At 34.9% G+C, this 24657-nt stretch overlaps 1 protein-coding gene across 2 annotated transcripts in view; it reads right to left on the bottom strand.

Annotated features, from left to right (window-relative positions):
• The window catches only part of PTPN4 (protein tyrosine phosphatase non-receptor type 4), a 103298-nt gene that overhangs the window by 38006 nt on the left and 40635 nt on the right, over positions 1-24657 (bottom strand). For both annotated transcript variants that reach the window (XM_057364761.1, XM_057364762.1), the window contains exons 2-11: positions 24476-24630; positions 17888-17995; positions 16124-16166; positions 15949-16027; positions 12884-12928; positions 12596-12648; positions 10416-10536; positions 9276-9363; positions 8034-8122; positions 3226-3289 (exon numbers count right to left, since the gene is read on the bottom strand). In XM_057364761.1, the coding sequence (XP_057220744.1) occupies positions 3226-3289; positions 8034-8122; positions 9276-9363; positions 10416-10536; positions 12596-12648; positions 12884-12928; positions 15949-16027; positions 16124-16166; positions 17888-17995; positions 24476-24630 (845 nt within the window). The remainder of the gene's footprint in view (positions 1-3225; positions 3290-8033; positions 8123-9275; positions 9364-10415; positions 10537-12595; positions 12649-12883; positions 12929-15948; positions 16028-16123; positions 16167-17887; positions 17996-24475; positions 24631-24657) is intronic.

Here is a 24657-nt window from a genome sequence, read left to right on the forward strand (position 1 = left end):
AAAAAAAAAAAAAAAAAAAAAAAAGAAATCAATTCTCTTGGCCACTCACTGAAACCAGGTTTCACTTATGGCCAGAAAGCTATGATATTGTTTAGTTCCAGACTCAAGTGATTTTTCAATGGACATCTGGTCTCTGAAAGAGCAAAAGAGAATGTTGAGTAACTTCTTTGGCTGTCGAATCAAGACCACAAAAACATGCTGGATGGCATTAAGAGCTTTAAGCTGGCTATTGATATTAYTGTAGCCAAGGGTGCAACTAAAGASAGGAGCCAGAGGAGCTTAGGGAAACATCTAGAAAACCAAACTACTGAATTATTCTCAAGCTTCAAAATGTGCAAGGGAAGCAGCACACAGAGCAAGCTGAACAATGTAAGATACAGTGGAATAACCTGCTACTGAAATAATGGCTCACAGGGCTTCTAATGTTGGATGAAGTCCTACATACTTCACCCCCATAAAACCATAAAGRAACAATGGCAAAAAAATCTACTCCAGTGGATATATGCTCCAGCTACATGATTGTCAGAATACTCCATCAGTTTCCACTCAAGATTGTATTATGCTACCACTGGAAAGCAACTGAGACATTAAACTGCTTCATCTTACTTCATTTAAGTGATTTATTTAAACACAGATATAATCTAATAAAAGTAGGCAAATAATTCTTTACTTATGCTGATACCTTTAAGCTATGCCAAGTCAGGGAATAAATTTAATAGACGATTACAAGATAAGGTACTTGCACTTTTGAGGATAGATGCAATTAAAAGCTCTCAACACTTATGAGCAACATTTGAAAAATACCTGTTTAGGATTACATAAAAGCATATATAGTCCAGATGGGAAAAAATAAAACCAATGGAAAATTCCTTTTCCAAGTCCACTAACTTAAATATTCTACAGCATCACAGCTTTGCATTCAAATAAACGCAGCTACTCAGATGTACAATTTATGTATTTACACACAAGTTTGAAACACATCATCAGCATACCATGAATGTATTTCCCCTGCCATATCATAAATAGGTGATTTAAAATATGCACTCAAAGCGCTAGATCAGAGATATTTTACATACCAAATATGCAATCATTGAGTCACTTCACCTAGTTTTTGCTGCCTAAAGAGAGTCATTTAGGCTCCCTTTATTGTTAATGGCAGTGAAAGCAAAAGCAAAAGGAAGAATATACCACCAGAGAGCAACTTAATCCATCCTAAAACATACTTTYCGTTCATGCAAGATGTTTCAGCCTTTGCACCTCTGTGTATGATTACTATAGAGATGAGCTTTGGTGAACTAATTATCATTAAATAGAAAATATGTTCTTTTAACCTAACTAAAGCTGAATACAGGTGAGATGAATCTTATCCTATGAATCTAGTCAGGGAAAGTAACTGGAAACAAGAATTTTAGTATTAGCTGTAATTAAAAAATTAGGTTAAGTATGACTACTTTGGAAGCCAAATTTGAGCTTTAATCTTAAGACATTCATGACTTGGAATGAATGAAAATGAAATTCTTGCTGCCAGTTTTCAKCTGATACACAATTTAAAGAAAAACACTGCAAGACTTTTTAATTTGTTGGCTTGGATGTTTCAGAAGAGAAATTATATTAATTCTATAAACAACATTCTCATGCAAGTAACAATATAGAGTATTAAAAAGCAACAGAGAAACAAGAGTGAGAAAGATWTCTTCGTATTACTTTCTGTTACAAGCAGATTGGTTTTCTGCAGAAAAYAGAAGAAACACTCAAGTACACAGTACCCAACCCTATTTTATATCTGGGTATCTTAATCTTCGAGGTCCTGAACTGCTAGCACAGCATTTTCATCAAGGTCTGATTTAGAAAACAACTGCAGTTCATAATTTCKGAATTCCAAATAATACTCCAAATTCTCATCCCAGATGCAAATACAACTTTCCTGCAACTGTAAGGGTATCAAGACAAAATGTGTCTTGGGCAGTCAGAGATCAGCCTRTCTTTGAGAACAAGCTCCAACAGAGTATTGCAAAAGTGCTGTGTTAACCCAATACAACATTCCCCCTCCACCTTTTTTATGTCATTACCATTTTTCTGCTCATGTTGCGTAACATCTGCTCACATTGACAGACACTCCTGTTCACATCATGATTTTGAAGGATCTGCTTTTATGATACACAGTTTGACTTCTGTTTTCAGCACTAGTGCTAGTCACCAGATATTGGCCTGATCTGACATAACAGGTGTTTAACCTTATCATCTCTAAACTTCCAACAGCCCTATAGTTCTCAAGATGCATTTCTGCCTAGAATAATCTTTTTATCTAATCTGTAACTCTGCATTTCAGGTCTTCAAATCARRGAATCATAGARCATTRAGGGTTGGAATAGACCTTAAARACCATCTAATCCCAAGCCACCTGCCATGGGCAGGGGCATCTGCAACCTGCTCCAGTGTCTCACCASCCTCACAGTAAATCCTTYCAGCTRGAACAATTGCACAAAACCTTTTAACTAATCTGATGAGTTAATCACATAGTCATATTTTTAATAAATTTCTTCATYCTTCCCCAGTGCTTTSTCTGAGATGGAAGCTCACCTCTTGGTGGCACAGGACAATACATTTCTTGCTGAATTAAATGMACAGTGGTCCTGTGGTGCTTCACAGGGAAGCAAAATGAACACCACAAGCAGTGAAATATTCAGCTTCCATCTTTTCCTCAAGCAATTTAGAAGTAGGCATGAAAATAGACCAWATGTAATTTAGAACTACAAAGAAATTCTTATCTCTTCTGTTTAAATATAAGTAATAGAGTCATCATGTATTATTAAATCTAAATAATACAAATCAACATGTTTATCAAACTMACTTACAAGCATATATACAACTGAAGCAGCATTAAGCACTACTTTTAGTTCTAATTTGGTTTCTTATGAAATTTAAATTTAACATTGATTTACTTTCAACCTTTTCCACATTTATCTTACATAAAAAAGTTGCATTTCCTGCACACAAATGTAAAACTGAAAGTATCTAAAATATAGGGCAAACGAAATGAAAAAAAAAATCTTACAAAGCACTGTAATGGTCCATTTGAGACATGAAACAGTTAGAATGCCAGTGAAAAGGGTCTTTTAATTGCAGACAAAACCAAGAATCAACACAGTATCAGTCAGTATAATGCARTATAATGTAGTAGAAGAAATTTCATTGCTTTTGGATCAAATTTAAGACAGTACTCACCAATTCTTTCCTAAGTTGAATAAAAAACTGTTTGCACTTAAAAGAAATTTTTACAATCTTCAACCTAAATGAAAAACAAAATCACAGTAATTAAACRTTTGGTATACTGAATTGTCGTTAAAGATCTAATTACACCTACTGAAAATAAAAACACTACTTTCTAGAGAGAACAGATTTAATTTCCATACACAAAAAAAAAGATATCAAAGATTATATAAAATAATTTGTAAAATTTGAAATTTGTGAGCTATTTATGTTATCCATCAAATTCACTTGTTTATTCATCCTAAACCCAAGGCAGTTKCTAATTTTGGTATCTTTTCCCTATTCCAAAGCCCAAAGAGCTTTTCTATCCCCAGGTCATTCCAGGCAGATGTTCTCTTTTCTGAGGCCACTTTCATTATCCCTTGGAATATGAAAAAATCCTTTGAACTTCACCTGATCCCTGAAAGACATTCTTTCTCTATGTTCTTACATGTCTTTAAATATAACCAGAACTTGTTTTAGTAAAATGGCTAAGATAAGATATAAGTAGAGATAGGACTCACAACCCTGGCTTTCATGAAGGTAAAAATTATTAGGAGGAAAACAAAACATTTACAATATCATGTTACAGGGAAAAATCTGCCKACAGACCTATTCACCTTTCAGGTTATCTATAAAGATATGAAATTCTGAATTCCAGACTGTTTTGGATGATCACTCTAATACTAGTTAAGTAAAACAGGAAAATACYGGCTGTATTTCCATCACAATCTTATTATATACTTTTTCAAAGAAATGCAATATTAGGATAGTCCACATTTTTTATTCAATATACAAGAGTATCACTTTGGTCAAGAGAGAAAAATGATATTGTCAAACTGTAAAAAGAAAAACACAGTAAGTTTGAAAAAGGAACAACTGATACAATACTGCAAACTAACTGGAATTACCACTTGCATATTTATCACCTGCTGAACAAAAAACCCTTTAGACCACGAAGATGAGAAGCAAAMCATTAACAGACACCTAAGTTGGATATCTATATATAGAAATTATCTTCTTAACTAAATCAAATAAAGACATTTTTCTCCAGGGGATTATTCAGAGCAGGAAGCTAACTGGAATGTCCTAATTTGTTGGGAGAGTCTTTATCTGCAGTAGTATAAAAGCACTCTGTGAACATTAGTGTTTAGATTATGCTTATTTACATATTTTCTCATTTCTTTTTTCTTTCCTAGCCTTGCCATTAGTTTAAGAGTTAACAACAACAACAAAAAAAGCACCAGCAATAMCCGTCCCATTTGTTGGTTTGGGGTTTTTAAAAAAAATTCTTAACAAATTCTTGCTTTCAGAGTTATTTCTGAAAGATTTGAAACTTTAAGGGGAGTTTCATCTTATCTACTGAAATCAAATTATTCTATTGGCAATGTGCCAACCTTCTTAGAACCTCCTGTAACAAAAAATTGCTTAAGGGTAATGTAGGATGGGTCTTAAATTTGCTGGATGGAACAGACTCTAGTGATTATTAACAGTCTGACTGTGGCAAAACCAGAAAATTTATCAAACTGCAGCAAATTTAGGCTGCAGTTAATGAATAAGTATGTTATAGATTTTCTAAAATTTTGGTATACAGTGCAATTAAAAGAATATTTTAATACCTTTTCTAAAACATGAACTCCATACATTCTGCAATATATGAGATTTGCTTAACAATTGTGCTTACAAAAACATTTATATCTTCTATTCTTTTTATTCCTCTTCTGCTAAAGAAATTACTGCCTTTGGTGATTTGCAAACTCAAAGACAGTAAGAATAATCTATACTGGGTTTTCATCTCATCCCATAATTTAGSCAGAGCGAGGTTGGCTGACTTTTAAGCCTGAAACCATTTGGAACAGGCTCAAAGCTGTAACATTAGCCAATAAGGCCCAACTCAACTCAAAAGAGCCACCATTCAAGTACAAAGAAATTACTCAGCAAAGCTGATTCTTAGCTATTTCCAAAAAACACAGCAGATAAGAGAGTTCATATTCACTGCTAATACCCTGCCAGGCACTGAATGAACATATCCATCCCCAGCCCAAGGAAAAGACATGTCTGCCTGTGTTTTCTTTCTCTGACTGCTGGCAATCSTGCATAGCCAAGGAAAAGTGTAAGAAGAGGCAGGCATCAACATTATTTTCCTAGTATGATTTTCCCTAAACAATAGTCATCCTAAACAATAAAATACATCTTTTAAAATGAAAAAGTATTTAGAAATCTTAGTCTAAAATGCAGATTGTACTCAAACACGTGAAAGGAGTCTCACAGTACCTAAGGGCTTTATCAACCTGACCCTTGGGAGGTGATAATGTAGGACACAAGCAATCCAGCAAATTTCTTGAGCAAGACCTCTTAGTCTACCAGGGAAGATGCTCTTGGTAGCCAACTCACAAACAAGAAAGGATTGTCCAGATTTAGTATCAAAGATAAACTTGGCTCCAGCAGCTGACATGGCAAAGGTAAGTATCTTAAAGGAAGTGGAGAGATGCAGCAGACTAAACCATAGGTTCAGGAGAGGAAACTCCAGTTTGTTCAGAGATCTGGTGGGCAAAATYCCATAGAAGGTGCCTTCTCAATCCAGAGCAGTCCCGATGAGCCAGAAAATATGCAAGCATTAGAAGAGAGCAGCCGAGATGAACTCAGGACTGCTGACTGGGCTCAAACACAAAAGGAGCTGTACAAGATGTGTAAGCAGGATCAGATGACCCAGAAGGAACACAGTGCTACTTAGGCATTTAGGGATAAAACTGGGAAATCCACAGCACAACTACAGTTGCAACTGGCACTGGATGCAAAAGGCAGTAGAGCTTTCCATAGATACATCAACCACAAATGACAGGCTAAGGAAAGCACATTTCCAACTGCTGAACAGGTGGTCTAGGAACAAAGGAAAGGCTGACATACTCCATGATCTTCTCCTTTGGTCTCTAATAGCCTTGGATTCCCAGGTCTCTCTGCCTGATAGCAAAGTCTAGGGAAAGAAGGAATTATYTACAATACAGGAAGATCAAGTTAGGACACATGGGATAAAAGGCAGTGTCCTTTGTTTTCCCCTATTCCTCACTTGTCTTCCTCCTGTTTCATTWTCCACCATGTTCAAAAGGTTCATAATAAGCAATTTAAATGTAATATCAAATTAAGAGGGGGAAGCCAAAAACATTTTACTTAATTCTTCTCTAAGCAATACAGTTAAATGTTTATCTCCTTCTACATACGTGCAACTCTACCCTCTCACTCGTCTCAAAACTCATCTCAGGAGTACTGAAAAACAGGTATCCAAACATCCATTGTAGCCAAAAAGCACTGGGAAGAGATTACACAGTTCCAGTTTCACAGGAGCAAGAAAAAGTGGAACCAAAAAGAAAAAGTGTCACTACTAGTGGCACAGGAGCAGCAGCATGATTATGGATAAAAAGAAAGGGTAATAGGTCTATTATTGAGCTATATTGTGGCAACTGGTATTTCAGATTATTACTCATAGCAAAAGAAAGCCTCTAACAGGGTGCAGTGGGGAAGGGTGGTTCTTTTTTTTTTTCTTTGTAAAGACCAATTATGTTGGTAACTACAGTCTTCACAGGAAGAAATTAATATCCCTGATGTCAGCTGATATGGTTGAATACAAAGAAGAACTGTTTAGGTAATTACACACACAAAAATCCACACTAAGCATTTAGATCAGCATCCCTGGCATGCAAACAATATGAAGCAGAACTCACAGAAACCTCCAACTTCCATTAGGGACATGTAGCTTAATTATGACTTAGATGGTACGTACTCAGTTATTTACCAGTATGCTTTACAGAACCTATTTCTACTATTGCTATTTTCTCAAAAATAACAGCAGCAAAATCAGACTGAAATAAAACCTTCCTGATTATCAGCATTCCATTTATAAAGCAGCCTTACCCCAGGAATGGCTTCAACACTTCAAAACTCTCATTACAGGAAGGATCTCTTTCTTAGAATGCATTACTATCAGAAAGGCAGGCCTGCCTGACCAGTATAGTAGTTTCAGATTTATTATTGTAAGATCCACTTTTCATTTACCCAATAACCATGAAGATTGGAAATTTACATGCTTTGTCATTGTTTCAGACTTACTTTTGTCAAATGCATATACAACGTTTGCCACATTCAATTGTACTGATTGCAGGTAACACGAGACAGCTTTTTTTTTTCCTCTCTCCAAAAATCTACTAAAATTCGACCATTCACACCATTTCTCCACTTGGTAAACAGAATATGYAACATTCTACAATGAACCTTGAGACAAAGCTTAGCACAGAAAACCAGAATATCACAGAAATTCACTGGGTTGCRGAAAAGATCAAGCACATATCAGCAGCAAACGAAAATGCAAAATCAGTAGCAAATTAACACTTCTCATCATTTTTCTAGAACGAACAGCTTTTGTGCCTGGTGAACTAATGTCTGTTATGATAATCTTATATGACTGACTTCACCCACTCAGAATGCAGCTATAGCAACTCAGAGACACAAGTAATAAGGCTGTCAAAGTGTATTCCAAACAGGCAAAGGAAACCAAGGCAAGATTACTTCTGCAGGAACTAAAAATGGCGTTGGGGAAGATGACATAACTTCTAAAGAGCACTACAGAAGTCACAGTACACAACAGGATTTCTCTTAGATCTTTCTTGATCTTATATGATTTAAGAACAGGATCCCAACTTAAGTAAACTGATAAATAGAGTTGATAAATAAGTTTCAGAGTGGTAAAAATATTTTAAAATAGCAAATAAAAATGAAACAGCTGTCCTTACCACTGAAAGGTGTTAATTCGTACTCTGTTCTTAAAAATTAGTATTCCACCTGACATCACTCCAATCATTATTTCATTGTTACTCTGATCCTTTAAAAGAAAAGAGAGAATTACCTGAAGAACAATAAAAAYATCTTTTGAAACCTCATATATATTCATTGCTACCTCTAAATACACAAACTAATGTGGAAAGAAATGTGTTTCAGTAAGACAAATCAGAAATTATTCACTCCTATTTAGGACAAACTCGAATGTTTCCTCTGTTTCCTTATAAGCTACCATAAAATATTAATTTTTTAGGTTAGATCGTCTGCCTTTCACCAACTTTGAAAAAATACATACAAGGGTATTCTAGTTTATCATGAAAAGCAGCACTAATAGACTGGCTTGGCATTTGCTACACTAAAAGCAACCAGCAACTTCAATTCCTACCTGAAAGGAAATTGCAATCTCAGAACACAGAGAGGAGAGATTCTAAAACAAACAATATTATTGTAAGCATATTCAAATAGCACATTTTTCCTGAAACACCTTTGCACTCTCATCAAGCACCTGCTATAGAACTCCCAATATATGTGCAATAGCAGTGGATACAGTGAGCAGTTAAGTGGGGTACATTTTGAATTCTATTCCAACTTTCTCGAGCCTTAGGGCATAGGACAAGAATATTTAAAAACTAGGAATGTCTTATTTACTAAAAATAACATTATTCAGAGGCTTTGCAGAAATGTTAGCACTGTACTGACAGGTTAAGACCATTTGAGTTAAGAGCTTAAGCTACTTGCTTTACCAGGTAAAACTAACACTCTATCAAATTCTAGTACCTCACCTCACATTAACAGTTCACTCTGTATCACGATAATAAGTTATAATCTAATTCTAGTAGGAACCAAATTAAGTATTTTCAAAGCTGWCAGATCCTCAAATATCAAAGGCACATTCAACAAGCACATTTTTTTATTCATCAGTAGCCAACTGAACGGGCATTCAAGCCAACGAAGCTCAACCTGATTAACACACAGATAACTAAACCCCAATTTAAGCAAAGAAATACCCTCCCTAGAGTGAAAAAGTGGATATTCAATCAGTAACTCCCAGGTAGGCACCTAATAAGAAAATGTCTTTTTCCTTGTTTTCTCCTGTAAGCAGAAGCCAGAGAGGCTCACTAAAAAGAAAAGTGCATTTTCCCACAAATCTCAGAGAATCAATTTTTATATTACAACACTAGTTCATCCAAACTTACCCTTGCATAGTGCAATTCAACTCCATAAAGTTCTAAGGTACGTGCTGTATTGAGATAATTGAACTCTGCTTCTGCAGGAGACAACCCTCTGAAAGAAAGCAGCTAAATCAGAAATGTTCTAACACAACCTCCCACATCAGGCTTCCCAGTGACTGCAGACAGAAAATCTGCATTCATTTTACTACTTCTACCCCCACCCTGAAATCTGAATTTCCTTTCTCATGATAAACAGACTGTAAGCCAAAAACTTGAACAGAAAATAACTTATATCTCCACAAAGACAAAGTCTTTACAGGAGTCCACAACACATTTTACTTTAATGCACTTTATCAATTAAATGTTTGTGGAGCCCTAGAATTCAGAAATTAGTTTTACTATTCTGTATTTGGCACTGATAATTTAAATTACCATCAATTCACTGAAATGTCTTTACCCCAGCTAAGAGAATTTCCTAAGCCTTTATCTGAAATGTAATGTAACATTCAGTAGTTTTGAATGCAAATAACATGCTCCAATCAAGCAAATTTTTTATAAATATTGATTACATTTTGTTAAATTTAACTGTAACAAAAGGCACTTAAGTTCCAAAATATGAACAAACCATCACTGGAAATTACCACAATGTTACATACTGAAAAAAAAAATATTTTCCATTGCTTCATTGCCTTTTCCTCTTTCTAAAGGTCACAGACTCACACACAGGAAAGAGCAGATACTGAAGAAAAGGACATTGTTACTTCTAAAGTAACTCTTTTACTGGTGAAAGTATCATGAAAACAAAGCCCTTATGCTCAGAACATCCCCGAAGACTGAAAAAAACCTCTTATACAGCTAAGTTAACATCCTACATAATACACACAAATACTGTTTTCAGAGTACTTTTAAATTAACATATTCATTACTTCACTAATTTAGATAAAGATATTCTGTACAGACCATCAACATACAATCTACAAAAAAAACCCCACATTATCTTAAAAAAAACCAAAACCAACGAAAACCAACCAACCAAACAAAAAACCCAACACCTCACCCACCCCAAAACCTTKGAGAAAAAAATACTCTTTTGTTTTTATATAATAGCACAGCATCAGCAGTCAGGATTTGACAAAGTCAGTATCATCTGATGTAAATCCTTACATGTGCTGCTGATGTAATTTTGCTATTTCTTTTTCAAAGTCTTGAGGCTGGCTAGGGATGAAAGAATATTCTGAGAGGTAGCCTGGCAAGTTTTCTGAATGGTTGTAGTCTCCCAGCTCGGCTAAAATATTAAAAAGAGAGGTTATTGTTTATCACTGATGTACTTGGCATTGTGCAATGCCCCCAAATTCAYGAGTCTGCTCCCACATAATTTACGATCTACAGCAAACAAAAATAAAGACAGTTGAATTCCCCTTTTCCCTTCTGAATAAACAGTCACATTCTCAGTGAATACCACAGAGATTATTTAGAGGGAGCTTTGATTATGCACTTGCRAAGAAAGTTTTTAGTGCTTATTAATTAAAGTGTTTAATTTCTAATAGACAAATTAATCCATAAATACTGTCATTAGAGCTAGCACTAAGTATATATATATGCATATATACACACACACATATATATAGAATAGTATTTCATTTTTCTTTTGTTATTTTACCTCTGCTTGTTTTCATGTGATTAAACAATTTTATTCTTTTAACACTACAACTGSTATTTCATCATGAAGATCTGCAAAATCCAACTCATTCTGCACCAAGATATATTCAGAAGCATTAGAAAAATATTTTTTGCACATTCAATTGTATGTATGAAAAAAATAACACATACATACACCTACAYTGAAACTATTCTACTTGAAACTACTAAAAAGTGCATTTACATAATTTCTAACATGTTCCTAAGATTTTAAGAAATAAATTACAATCACATTTGTCAGAAAAAAACATGTAAATAACATTTGATAAAAAACCCAGTCTTTGAGGCTTTCTAACTGCACTAAAAAAAATCAGCTTTAAGTATCTGCAATCCATGTAACTGATCTACAGTGATAGATAAGAAACATAAAATGAAAAGTGGAAAGATAACAGTAAYTGATCATGATGTGGGGTCCTGGGCAGGCCTAGTGGCACTGACAAATGSATGAAGGCACTTATGGAGCAGGAGGATGAGGAAAGGAAGGTAGGAAAGAACTCTGGGTCATTTGCATCACAACAAACAGATTCTATTTTAAATCATTTAAAAACTAGAGAATTGAACCAGGTTTTGTAACAGAATGCATTCCTTGCTGAAATCTAAGAGCACAGGACTGAGATCTGTATCTACCATTTACATATGTTTATAAAGAATCCAGGAAGTTCATTACTAGGCAGGTACTGAAATCATTAGTTACAGCTCTGCAYACTGAAGAACTTGATGGMAGCAGAATCTCATGGATAAATGCAAATACAATGCACYGTGCATACCCACCACTTCTACAATATTTGAAAAAACAATTCATATTGCATTCTTAATACCCTAAAATGCTATAAAGTCTTCATAGCTCCTGTCACATTATCAAATACTTTATCTCTTCTAAGACAAATCCCTATGGCATGACAGCATCTTTTCAGGCAGCTGAAGTGTGGGAGTTTTGTTTAAGATAAACTGTTCTATTGATTGACCTAGAAAAAGGTGATCACTTAGSAAAACCATGTATAAAACATGACATCACTATATATTTTTAATGAAAATATTAATTTGGACACTATTTGTTTGATATGTMCAAAGTATGCAAAGTACTAATGTGGATATATCTTTAACAGTAGAAAAACACATGAATATAAATTAATGTATCAAGATTGCCTCATTTAAGTGTCTGAAGAAAAACTGAGTGAGGAAGAAAACAATCTCAGTTTTCAAAACCCATCTACTCACTGGATGGCTTAAAATTGCCAAGACAGGTATTGAACTTTCTGGCCAGATATGACCAGAATTCCCTTTTCCACACSTCTCTGGAGGTTCACTGTATGGTATGTTAATAAAGTTTTAGTGTCTTAAGAAATACTTTTTAGTGTCATTCTCAAGGCAAAAGCCACAACCTCATGCCTCAAAATACACAGGAATAAAAAATTATTGATTTGGGGTTTTCTAATAGCATAGCTTTAAGTATCTTTTCCATATCCAATTCAGCAAAACATGCTGGGGGAGGAAAACCAATCAATTTCCTTAATCATGAGAAAATTAGCACCATGTCCACAAACATCACAATTTATGGTATAGGAAGTCCATTCTTTAGAAACTAACCAATACTACATTTTATATATTTCAGTACTGAARAGTACACAAACACTAGTTATACTTACATTGAACAGCATAGGAAGCCAGAAGAGCAGCAGTATTATAAGGACAGGGCAATCTGTTTTRTTTTTAAAATGAGAAATAAATAAAATTACATATTTCATAAGACATTTGGCTATTTTGAAAACCCCAGTCTTTTATAGTCTATCAACYTGACAGGTAACTATTATAAACACTTCTACTAGTATAAACAGTGATTTATTTTAGATTTTTTTTTGCAGGCAAAATMTCTCATCATTAACTTTTTTTGACCAAATTTGCATTTAATGTTTAACAGAACAAAAATCTCTTACCTTCCAGTAAGAATGTCCTGCTTAATTTGCAAAAAGTACTGGTACCTTATTTAAAGAAGCAAACAAAAAACATTATAATTAAAAATAAAATTATTGCAGCCTTTTTCATCAATTTAATGTATTTTGCTTTCAGTTACTGCAAAACTAAAACTTGACATTTTGCATGCTATTTCCTAAACTCTTGCAGAAAAAAATGAAATTTTGCTTAGTATAATAATAATACAACTTGGTGAGTTAAATAACTTACAGGCTATGAACTTGTATTTCACTAAAAAAYTACAAATTTCACATTCGTCCTGCTTTAAACAGCAACCACAAGTTGAAGTTTGCATCTGTGTATGGAGGTACCCTCATAAGAACTCCAGGTAGACAGAATTAATTTTTTCTCACTGAGTATTTGACACTACCATGTTTTCACTTACATTAATTATTCTTAGTATTTTGGAGTTACATTGTTATTATAAAAGTTGTGGACTCCATTAAATCAAACATCTCTTAACTAACTTCCCTTGAACTTCTGAAGCATTCCTGCTTTTCCATAAATTTATTTTGGCTTGGAACCTTCTACATTATTACTATTATAAATATCCTMTGGTTTCCTTCTTGTAGTTCTGATTCAAAAGCTGGGCAATACCCATTCATTATAAACACCAACATTACATGTGAAAAGCGCTAAATATTAAATATTTCCCAAGAATAACTTCCAACTAAAAGAAATTAAAATCCCTTAAAATTCATCCCTTTATTAAACATAATAGGACTTTCATAACTGTGCAGTCTTCAGMAAGTGGATTAACTACCATCTAAAGACTTCCACAAACATTTACAAACACACACAGAGAAATCCAATTATTTACAAGCTACAAAACAGTAGAAAGGTAAAAGATTCTATGTCTGAAAGAAAATGAGGGAAAACATTTGTGAACTGATAAGCAAAGATATTAGTCCATGTGCTCCACTCCTACAAAACCATCTAGAGATTGTTTCACTGACCAGAAAGGCAAGAAGCTTAGTTTAAAAGGTATTAACTTCATGAAGTTAAAACTTAGACATTACCCAGGCTTTAGAGACCTCAAAATACTCAAAATGCATATTCAAACAAAAAAAGATAGACAAAGCAAAATTTCTTTTCCCGTTAATATATGCAGTAAATTACAAGTTAAATTTATATTTTGAATGGATATACTCCACATGCTTTGCTTGAGCATTTCTTCACAAATACACAGCTGCATTTCCATCTTATTTTCCTTTTTTTTGGTATCAAGCTTTATTAGAAATATTTCATGGTACTTAAAAGACCTCTTGATTAAGGGACACCAGAGTTCATCTTCTGTCCACTGTTTTTCAGTGAGGTTAATGGCTTATTAACCAACCACCCCAATTTGAACACTGAAGCCTCACATATTATTGAGCAAAATGGGAAATCAATAGAAGCTTTAGCAAAGCAGATCTACAAAAGCCTGAACAACAGACTCCACTAAAACAACAAAAGCAGCAGTGCATTACCGTGTTTTCATCTTTTTTATRTAGCTATAGCTAGAAAAGCACAGGACAGAATTATTGCTAATGGAATAAACGTTAATAAGCAACTCTTGCTGCCAGGAGGAGAACTAATGAAGCTTCATTCTCTCCCAAGACAAGTTCCTGAAGCGAAGCTCTCCAGCACACACTGAGCTCCACTGACCTCTCCTGACCTGGGGCATTCAAACCTGCCTCGCTCACGTGAATTCACAGAGGTTTCATAAGACACGAGCTTGCACTGAACCTTGCCCTGACATCTATTCAAACTGCTTCATGTGTCTGCCATTGCTCTGTTCTCATGGAATTTGTTAAAATCGAGCATTTTTGAACAGTCTCAGCTTGAGCTGGAATTGTCAAAAGTTGCACCCTTCTTTTCTTTATTTTGAGGTGGGAATACTGATTACATGAAAGGACCCGKATTTGTCACATGGAATCCTAAGCTCACTCCAAAAAAGCCCAGGGATAATAACGTTCTCTTTATAATAATTCCAAATACAAATGAGTTTTCTCAGGGGCAATTAGGCTTATTAGCAAAAAAGGCAGAGCTGACCTAGATACAGAAATCATACATTATTTCTCATTTGAAAGAAAGCTGTATTTGTAGCTTTRTATTTAGAGAATAGCACTTAAACAGTTCTCTCCCTCTTTATGGTTTACTACACACTGATCAGCATTTATCCTTTTTTTCATCTCCTCGGGAATATTACATATTTTCCTTTATTTCAAATAACATGTTTTTCATTAGTTTGATAAAGCAAGTTGCCAAATTACCCTAGAGTAAATATTTCAGTAAAACAAAGTCTCATTCAGGATCCCTGGGACTCYTTTTAGTGAYAGATAGATTTTGCATAGAGATGKGCAAAATTTTGTCCAAAATATGACAAATCAAAGGAAATTATAAACAAATATGGATTCAAATTTTCACAGTTTGGGTATTTAGGTTTCAAAAGCTATCCTCAATACTTTTTTTGAATGGGGCTGACCTGTTTTCAGWATGGCCGACATCCAAAAATTCCAATCTGTCAAATCATGCCATTTATGTAGAGGGCCAAAAGTAATTAAAAATATGGAAAATTTGAGGCGTTTCTTCAGGGACTAATTGCAATTCACAAGCCTCTCATTTTGATCCACACTGAGCATTTTCTTCAACAGATTTCAACACACTGCTATCAAAATAATCTAATGTGATTCCTYCTAGGACTACAACTATATAGGGATTAGTTTTATTAGTGCTAAGCAGAAAATTGAGGAGTAAGTGTCAAAAAAATGCAGAATGCTCAGCAATTTTTTAGTCACAGAGGAGAACTAAGTAAGGATAGAATTAAATTTGTACTTATTGGTAAATACTGGGATTAAGCTTTTCCTCTGTTCTCTATTTTCCCATTTCGGTTTCTACTTTCTAGTATTTTCTTCATGTAGTTACTTTACTTTGCATATAAATTTATAAATTATACAACAAGAATGGCAAAATTTTCATGTTATACCTTAAAAAAATTAATGATTGCTCTAGAMAATTATTTYATTGACAAAGWAACCAGACCTACCTTGTATACTCTTCTTGGAGTTTGTTTGGGTCACTTACAAAAAATTTAACTCTGAAATTCAGACTGTGAGGAGATCCTCCTACGGTCAAGAAAAGTTATTTCTAATTAATCAGGGTACCCTGGAAAAATAGCATAATAACAATAGATGAATTGACGAAATACATACATTACTCACTTTTTAATTGTTTCCTGATAGGTTTGTTTGGATCCAACCACCTCTGGAAAGAGACAAATTATAACAGCAACTTCAGAGAAACAAAGCACAAACCATAGTCTTATACATCAAGAAACTGGTCCTTTTCTATTACTTTTTACTTGGTMTTTTACCAAAATGCCTCACTGGCATACACAGGCTTGTTATTGATTCTGGAGACATCACCACTATCATCAACAACTAAATGCTACTGCTCTTCTTTCCCCAAGTTTAACACAGATTGTCCAGATATCTGTTTCAGTGTCCATTCTACTTGGAGTTGCTTCTGTGATTGTCACAGTAGCCTGAGAGAGGTCAGAACCCAATTATGGCTATGTTTAACAACCTTCAGCTAGCCTTTAAGAACTACCTATGGTAGTGGAGAAGTTCCAGCAGGCTCATTTACCCAACTCAGAAGTTAATTTAACTATTTCCAGTTCTTCTGAYTCTGGATCAAAAACTGAAATTGGTYRAACCCATACATTCTACAAGCTTGCATGAGTATATTGGAAACATTTCTTTTTAGCTCTGACACATTGTTTTCATGGTAACCAGATAGGTGCTGAAGAGACAAAATATTTAGTAGAAAAAACACAAAATCTTTAATTGAATCAAACACCTTTTAATTTATTCTTTCAGACTAACCCTTAACCAGATCCTTCTATTACTGTGCTGTGYTCATCTGCTTCCAGACACATAAACTAAAAGAAAGAGAGCTTAAAAGTCTACCCTTTAGAAAGCCAGATAAATTTCTCAGTGTTGAGGAAAATATTGAGCAATATTCAATTAATACTTCTTGAAAAGGCCAAATTATTTTTCAGCTGTGTTTTTCTGCTTGCCTGTTTTTTCAACCCAAAACAAAGTTTAGAATAAAAATATTATAGAGGCTAGCCCACCAATATCCTAACAGAACTATTCACARGTGAATGTGACTGACCTTTGACATACAAGTTCGGAGGTAAGTTTTGACCCTGTCACTGTGCTGCACATGTAACAGGAATTAGGTAAAGAACTGCCTTATAATGATTAACACTTAGCTAAATTGCACTTTCAAACAAGTATTGACCGTCTGATACCTATAGCAGAAAGCATCCCAGAAGTGTTTTTTATGCAATCACGATCTCAGCAGTACCACTGTAACTAGAGCARTGAATGTTACATTTGCATCTTTGTTTCTACCTGTGATTTGCAGTTTCAGGTGTGCAGAATTTCCTTTCAAATAAAACTCATGAACTATAGTAAATACTCATTTTCAAGAGAGTCCATTCTTTGTCCAAATGAGATGACTGCCCTTGTAAAATAGTGGACTGTCTAAAGCACTATTGAATGATTACCAGGTATCTGGGCTAGAAAYAGAAACTCCATACATGACAATCTAAAACCCCCCACTTTATTTTGTAAGTCCTAATGACAAAAACAACCACAAAATAAATTTAAAACATATTTACTATTTTTGACAATGATAATGGAATCTAGTAAACAGATACAATTAAACAATCAATATCCTTCTGAGCTGTTACTTCAGAAGCAAAAAACTCAGTATTTTACTCCAAATCTGTGACTACTAATACCTAGTTTTATCGTAAGTACAAGATGATACAGACCCTCTTAAATGACACTGTTGGGAAAGATGGCACAATCTTGCAATGGTTTCTATTTAACTCTCTTTAAATAACACAGACTACATGAACGAGAGTGATGAACATGATGATTTTTACAAGTATACTTATAAAACAATCAACTTACAGGGTTATCAGTAGATTCGTCAGCCAACTGTAAACCAAAGTAATCTCTCTCTGTCAAATCGAGATGCTTGAAGACTACGTCCAATAGAACTTGTCCCTGATCATGTTTCTGAGGAGAACAAATWCAGACCTTTTCTTTAATGAACAAATACATAACTGGACACACAGATTTCAGGCAGGTAGAGCACACATAAATTCTTTCAGATGTACTCTAGCAGCACTATTTTAAATAACACAAAGTGTATCCCAGCAGCACTATTTTTAAATGAGCTTCATCTCTCTTTTTGAAACATATGTAAGGAAATCATTTTTCTTCTCTGTCATTTTCTGACAGTAAGAACTTCTCACTTCTCAGCGAGCTACATGATTATTTCTGAAAGCCTTTTATTAGACAAATTTGATATTTAAAAGGAGCACTGAAAAACAGAAAAGAARAAAAGTTCAGGAATTAATAGAGAACTTGGTGCAAACAAGAATCATGTTTGGATCACTGAATTCAAATGTACAGGTTTGTACAAATTACATCTTCCTTATGTGAAAATCTATTCCTGATTTTAAATGAATCAACATACTGAAAATATTTTCAAAGTTCAATGGCAGAGACAGCTGAAACAGCCAAATATCTAACCAAGAGGTGTCTTTACATACGTTCTAAGATAGCCATTCACTCCAAACTAATTAATTCAAATTAATTGAGTTACAGCACCACTGCTTTTCAGAGTCAAGTGAACAAACTTGATTTTTACTACAGGGACAAATGCTACCCACAAAATGATATAAAAAGGATCTGTAGCTGTGAGTACCTAGCAATTTTTTGCCTAACCTGAAAATACTGCCAACACAGTAATTGAAACACTGAGTGTTTCATTATGACAGGACTCAATAAATACATTTGGTGAAATCTGAAGGGAGTTTCCCAAAGAAGTTAAAGTGTCATAGCGCCTTGAAATACAAAAGACAAGCAAAATTCTGCAAGAACCGTCAAACAAGAAGAAATATGAAAGAGATGATTGATACCGTTTCCACCCAGATTTTCTACTTTTCTGTCACCAAGCAGAGAAGCTTCTAAAAATCTTCTGGGTGCCAAGTATTACTGCTGCTACAGTGGATTTGATACATCTTGCCTTGTTTACTGCAGCAGTAAGATATTTTAGAGTTTTAAAACAAAAAAAAAAACAACCCTGCTGTTCTGCTCCTAAAGGATCTCACTTCATATAGAGATTATATAACAGTTTACCTTTACAGCTGTTAAAACAGAAGTATGTAACTGGAAGATCAAGGTACAGTTGCAAGAATTTAATTAATATCCATATATGAGGAAAAATCTACAAATCTACCATCAGATATTTGTTAACGTTTAAAAGAACCCTATCAAAACTTAACATTTTTGTTCAGCTGAAGTGACACTGAAGTTGAATAAACTGTCAGAGGCAGCTATTTGGGCCTAAAATCTCCAAGCAGCACAACAATTTATGTCATAATAATAAAAAAGAAGAGAATAATTAGCCACAAAGTACGCTTGAAATAATCCCAGGAGGACAATCATATCCATAACTCTGCACATAACTTTAAGCTGAAATTACATAAGGGATATATTTCAGGTCCCATATAAATTTGGCTAAATTGAAGTGACCTAAGAACTGCTGCATTTATTTTGAAAAAGACCATATTTTTTTTTAAATGCTGCAGAGAAAAATTCTTGATGTTTAATGAAACGTAGGAGCACCACTATTAAAAAGTTCATCACTGAAAAATTTACTTTACAAATTACTAAAAACAAGCWAAGAAAAAAATAGATGTTAACACTATAAATGGACAACAGCATAAATGCATAAGTCATTTTTAATATCAATCCAAATATAGTCACTTTAATTTTTACTAAATAGGAGTTTCTATTATATTTTGAAATAAACCAATAATCAGTACAGTTTTTACAGTGAATAAAACTAGTCGTAAAATTACATAGCAACACTAATTGCCTCTTGGCATTTTTCCCATGTAGATTTAAGTAAGAACACAAACTAAGAAACTTGTAACAGTAACCACCAGAAAATAGGAGATGTCTGGAACCCAAGTTTAGCCTTGCAATTACCACAGCTGACGTGTTACTTCCTCAGACAACATGTAGATACCATCTCTGTAGCTTTTCACCAATCTAATTCTGATAATGTATACTGTTTCTTAAACACTTGAATAGATGTTTCCTAATGAAAAAGCTTAGAACTGGCTGATCAGTTTGAATTAAGAAATACAGAACATCACRACCGCAAGGAAGGTATTTTTCCTGCAAYTGAGCTGCAAATTTGGYAAGAGAAGACAGGTTTCAACATGAATCATTTGTTTGGATCACAATGTTTTACTCAGTGCAAAATAAAGATAAGCATCTAGTAAAACCAGACCTCAGCTTAACCCATCTCTGACATTTATGTAATGATGTTGCAGCTTGCCAAAGCAGGTGAAGGTCACAATCCTGATCATTGAGAAAGATCCAAAATATTTGTAACACTATCATAACACCGAATAGCCGCACAAAAATCATAAAAAGTATGATAGCAAGTTTAAATACCTGGGTTTTTTCATAAAAAAGCAAACCCAATAAATGCAGATGAACATAAAAAGAAGCTTACTTTGTTGCTACTGATACAAGTTAAACATCATTTCCTCATAAAACAGGAAATAATGAAAACATGTATGAAAAATGGGAACTATCTAACACAAAACTCCAGGAGTTAGACACAAAAACATCCAATTTTTTTCTGAATTGAAGAATTAAAGGGTTTTACAATGTACTTATTGCTGGAGGCAGAATGTCGCACCAGTTTTGGCCTTTTCGGACAAATTTGACATTAACACTAGACATCAATACATTAACTGCATTTTATGAACTATCTATCATCTAGTACCATGAGGCATACACAGATTAATTTCTAATTGCAAAATGAYTGTCACTTGTTCACAAACACCATGTGTGAAAATTTGGGCAAACASCTGCAATTACCCAGGTTTGATGCCTGCTTACCAGCTACCCCCTCTTCTCAGTCTACATTACTGACATTCTGGTTTTGCTGCTGCCAGCTGAACTGGCTGCACCCACAGCAAACACCACAAGATAYTGCTGCTGTGTCAGCCCAAACAAATTTGCACTGCTGATGACAGAGGAATGGGATGGCAGGCTCTGGGCTTTCCTGGAGCGGGTCACAGCTCTGCTGCTCACACGTTTGTGGGAGGCTGTGCTGCTCCTTCACTCCTGACAACACACAACCCCTGCCCCTGGCAGCTCACCTCAGTGCCTGGATTGCTGCTCCAGGAAGTGCATTCCMTCACACTGCACAACTGTCTCACTCCTTTCTATAGCTGATGCTATTCTTCTTTTAATTTTTTTTTTTTTTGGTCAGAGAAGAAAGGGCAAGTAGCTAAGTAATGCTGAAGATTAAATTACTGAAAATTTTAACTTCTAAAACTATGGGGGGCAGGGGGTGATAAGGGTTTTCTTTTTGTTTGGTTGGTTCTTTTCTTATTTGGTTTGAGTATTTTTACAGGTTTTTAGATTTTCCTTCTATCAGAGTTCTYTAAGTCTGAAGAGAGTACTGGGACAGTACAGGCTCCAAATTGAAATATTTGTCCATGACCACTAACCTTGCTCATAGAAAAACCCATACCATCCATCTTGACTTAGTTTTCCTTCAAGTTCAGTGTTATCCCCATATCCATGTACTGGCTTTCAGGGAATAGCACTAAGCCAGCCTGAATGGAAAATACATAATTTTAGGTATTTAAACAACTAATTAAAACAAATTAGAGTAATTTGATCTTGAAGAAACAGTTTTACGGTAATGCAAATCATCCTGATCACATTATTAACTCATGYCAGCCTCTTTCTTCCAGCTATGCGTTCTATTGAAGTCTACATTTCAGGATTGAAGGAGGATTTCTTCATTTGGTAAGAGAGTATTTTAGAAAAAGGATTTAGACTCCTTAAATACATGCACAGGTTAATACCAATGCAGTCTTTGTCTGGCTACAATCCACGGGGATTATCTGATTTGATTTGTTACGATCTCTACAAGGTAAGGCTTAGCACAAAGGTGCCTTTTTATGCAGATCAATGGAAAGGGCTGGTTGAAATGTGAGTGTAGAACATCACAKAAATTACCAAGAGACAGGGTCTGTGATCAGCACTTTGSTGTTGGAGAAGAAACAGYATTTGAGTACAATTTTATTAATGCACCACTGCATCCTCCAGATGATTAAGTTTTACAATCATTAGCATACAGAATACCTATAGCAATCACCAGGAGAAAAAAAAAAGGTGCTAATTTATTTGATGTTATCTTTGTTCTTCCTGTTTTGAAAACAATTCCATAAATATTTATGGCTAAGTATAATGTCAACCACAATAAAGTAAAACAAAGCTATAAAACCTGAGAACCTGTATAGCATGTAGGATACATTTGCTATGAATGAATACTTTATTACTCCCTATTTGWGAAAAAACAGATTGAGGCTAAGACATGAGATCAAAACGTTCAGCACCAAGGAACTTTTTATTCCCTAGACTCAGTTTTAATAGACAAACTTGCAGGCTGATCTGTATAAGCAGTAAAGCTTGATGCATGCAACTAAAATATTTAGCACACGAGGGGGGTGGTAAGAACATATTACATAATTTTTTTCTTGGGAGAAAGAACAGACATTTGAGGATTTATACCTGGTGATTCTGCTTCTCTGAGAGGCACTAGAATCCTCTAAAAACATACAGCTTTTGAACACCTAGAGCAAAAAGAAGCACATCTCCCATACCTATTGCCCAACAAATATTCCTTATTTTACCAGTTCTTATTTCCTTTTTATTATTAAAAAAACTGCAAGACAGATACTTTAATGGAGAATTCATACACCTGAAAGCCAAGATGACAACATTTACAATTACTTGTGCACTTTAATTCTTTATATCCGACTCCRTTTTGCACATACTGCTTTTTAACAGGGAAACTGTTTGCAAGAATGAGAAGTTAAGTGATACCGAAAAGGGGAAAGGATATAGYAAAAATTAGCCCAGAAGGGTAATGAGACTTGATGTTGATAAATTAAAGTCTTTGAACATCCATCCCTCAGCTCCATAATCCAAAATTCCCACAATTTACTATTCAGAAGTCCTGAAAAATTAAGTATTTTTTGAATTAACTACAAAAATGCCTCAAGAGAATATCCTAAACCCTTCTATCTAGATACTGATGTATCTAAAACAAATAACCACCAGGTCTACCTCTGAACCTTAAGCCTCTTGATGTTGGATCCTTCCAAGTCTTTGCCAGATAACTGAACTCACATCTGATCAGCAGCTGCAGGCACTAACCACGGATTGCAGAACACAAAAATGCAATCCCTCTCACAAATCTTCCCAGAAACATTCAAATATATCAATATCCTTATTGAAGACTGGACATCTGAATTCAGTATAATTACTGAGCATTAGCACTTTTTCAAATTATCTGAATTAGACTTGTCCACTAAGATTTGACAACTGCCTCACTTTCTTGCTCACTTCCCATTTGAAGTCCCACAGCCTCATTTSATACTCCTACACTCCATTTGCTGAAGTTCAATTTCCTTTTGAAAAATTATAGTGATCATGCCATCTTGGTTAACTTTTACCATCACATTATTCAACCTTTCTCCATATAAGTCATCAATTCTATAGTTTATGAAGTAAAAGCAGAGTTCTACTACCACAGGAAAACCTACAGCTTCTTTCCTGTTGAGTTCTGGTTCTTCTCACACAAAGATGAGTTTGAATGCTTTAATGTTTCCTCGTGAGGTCCTTACCTATTTTTCATGGGKTTTTTTTTCCTCAGGAAGTTGAAAGAAAGGGTTGCACTCATGTACCTTATACACAACACCATAAACATTTTCATTTTAACACTTTAACAAGGATTACAGATTAGAAAATGGGATGAACAACTTATTTTAAACTCCAGGTTCACGCACAAAAGTTGTTGATGTTTTTCCATTAACAGCTCTCAGTATTCAGCAGCCAGCTTTCCATTTTCCTTCCTGCCACTCTCATTAATGTAGTAGAAGGTGGTGAAGTTAAGTGGAGAAATCACGGAGCAAGAATATTATATAAGAAAACCAAAGAGCAGGACAATACTTATAAATGGCAACTGTGACCAAGTATAACCATACAGGTGATTGAACACAGCTACCCAGCTATGGGAAGAGTTCTCACTCCACCTTACTCATGCTCAAAATACAAAAACCAGAATGCAGCAGAACAAAAGCTTCATTCAATGCAATGGCAAAACTGTCCTCCATTTCCACTGGACAACTTTAATCCATGAAGAGATCTACTAGAAACCAATTATGCTTTGTACATGGGATTTTGAAATGAAGATGTGTTAGTACTACAGAGGATGCCAGAATGACTAAGTTCACAGTAACACTGTGCACGTGTACAAGCACGCCTGCACGAACACAACTTCCCCTTTTATTCTCTACTTAACACTGTTTGAAAGTCAAACTCCAACCATACAAATGCAGCAAAGGAAAGCAAGCTTGGGATATTGATTTGCAATAAGCCATTACTTACATTAACTCTGAAAGCTTGTACAGTGTTATCCAGGAGAAAAATGTTGCAGACCACCTCCGTATGCTGCCTGTCTCGTGCCAGCTCAGATGCTCGTACATTGTAGGTTCTGCCAGCAGGCAATCGGAAACGTGCGGTCATTACTGTCCACACAGGGTCTGCAGGCAAAACAAACATAAATTTAG

This window comes from Malurus melanocephalus, unplaced genomic scaffold (genome assembly GCF_030028575.1).
Source record: "Malurus melanocephalus ecotype Western Australia unplaced genomic scaffold, MMel_1.1 scaffold_42, whole genome shotgun sequence".
NCBI classification, from domain to species: domain Eukaryota; kingdom Metazoa; phylum Chordata; class Aves; order Passeriformes; family Maluridae; genus Malurus; species Malurus melanocephalus.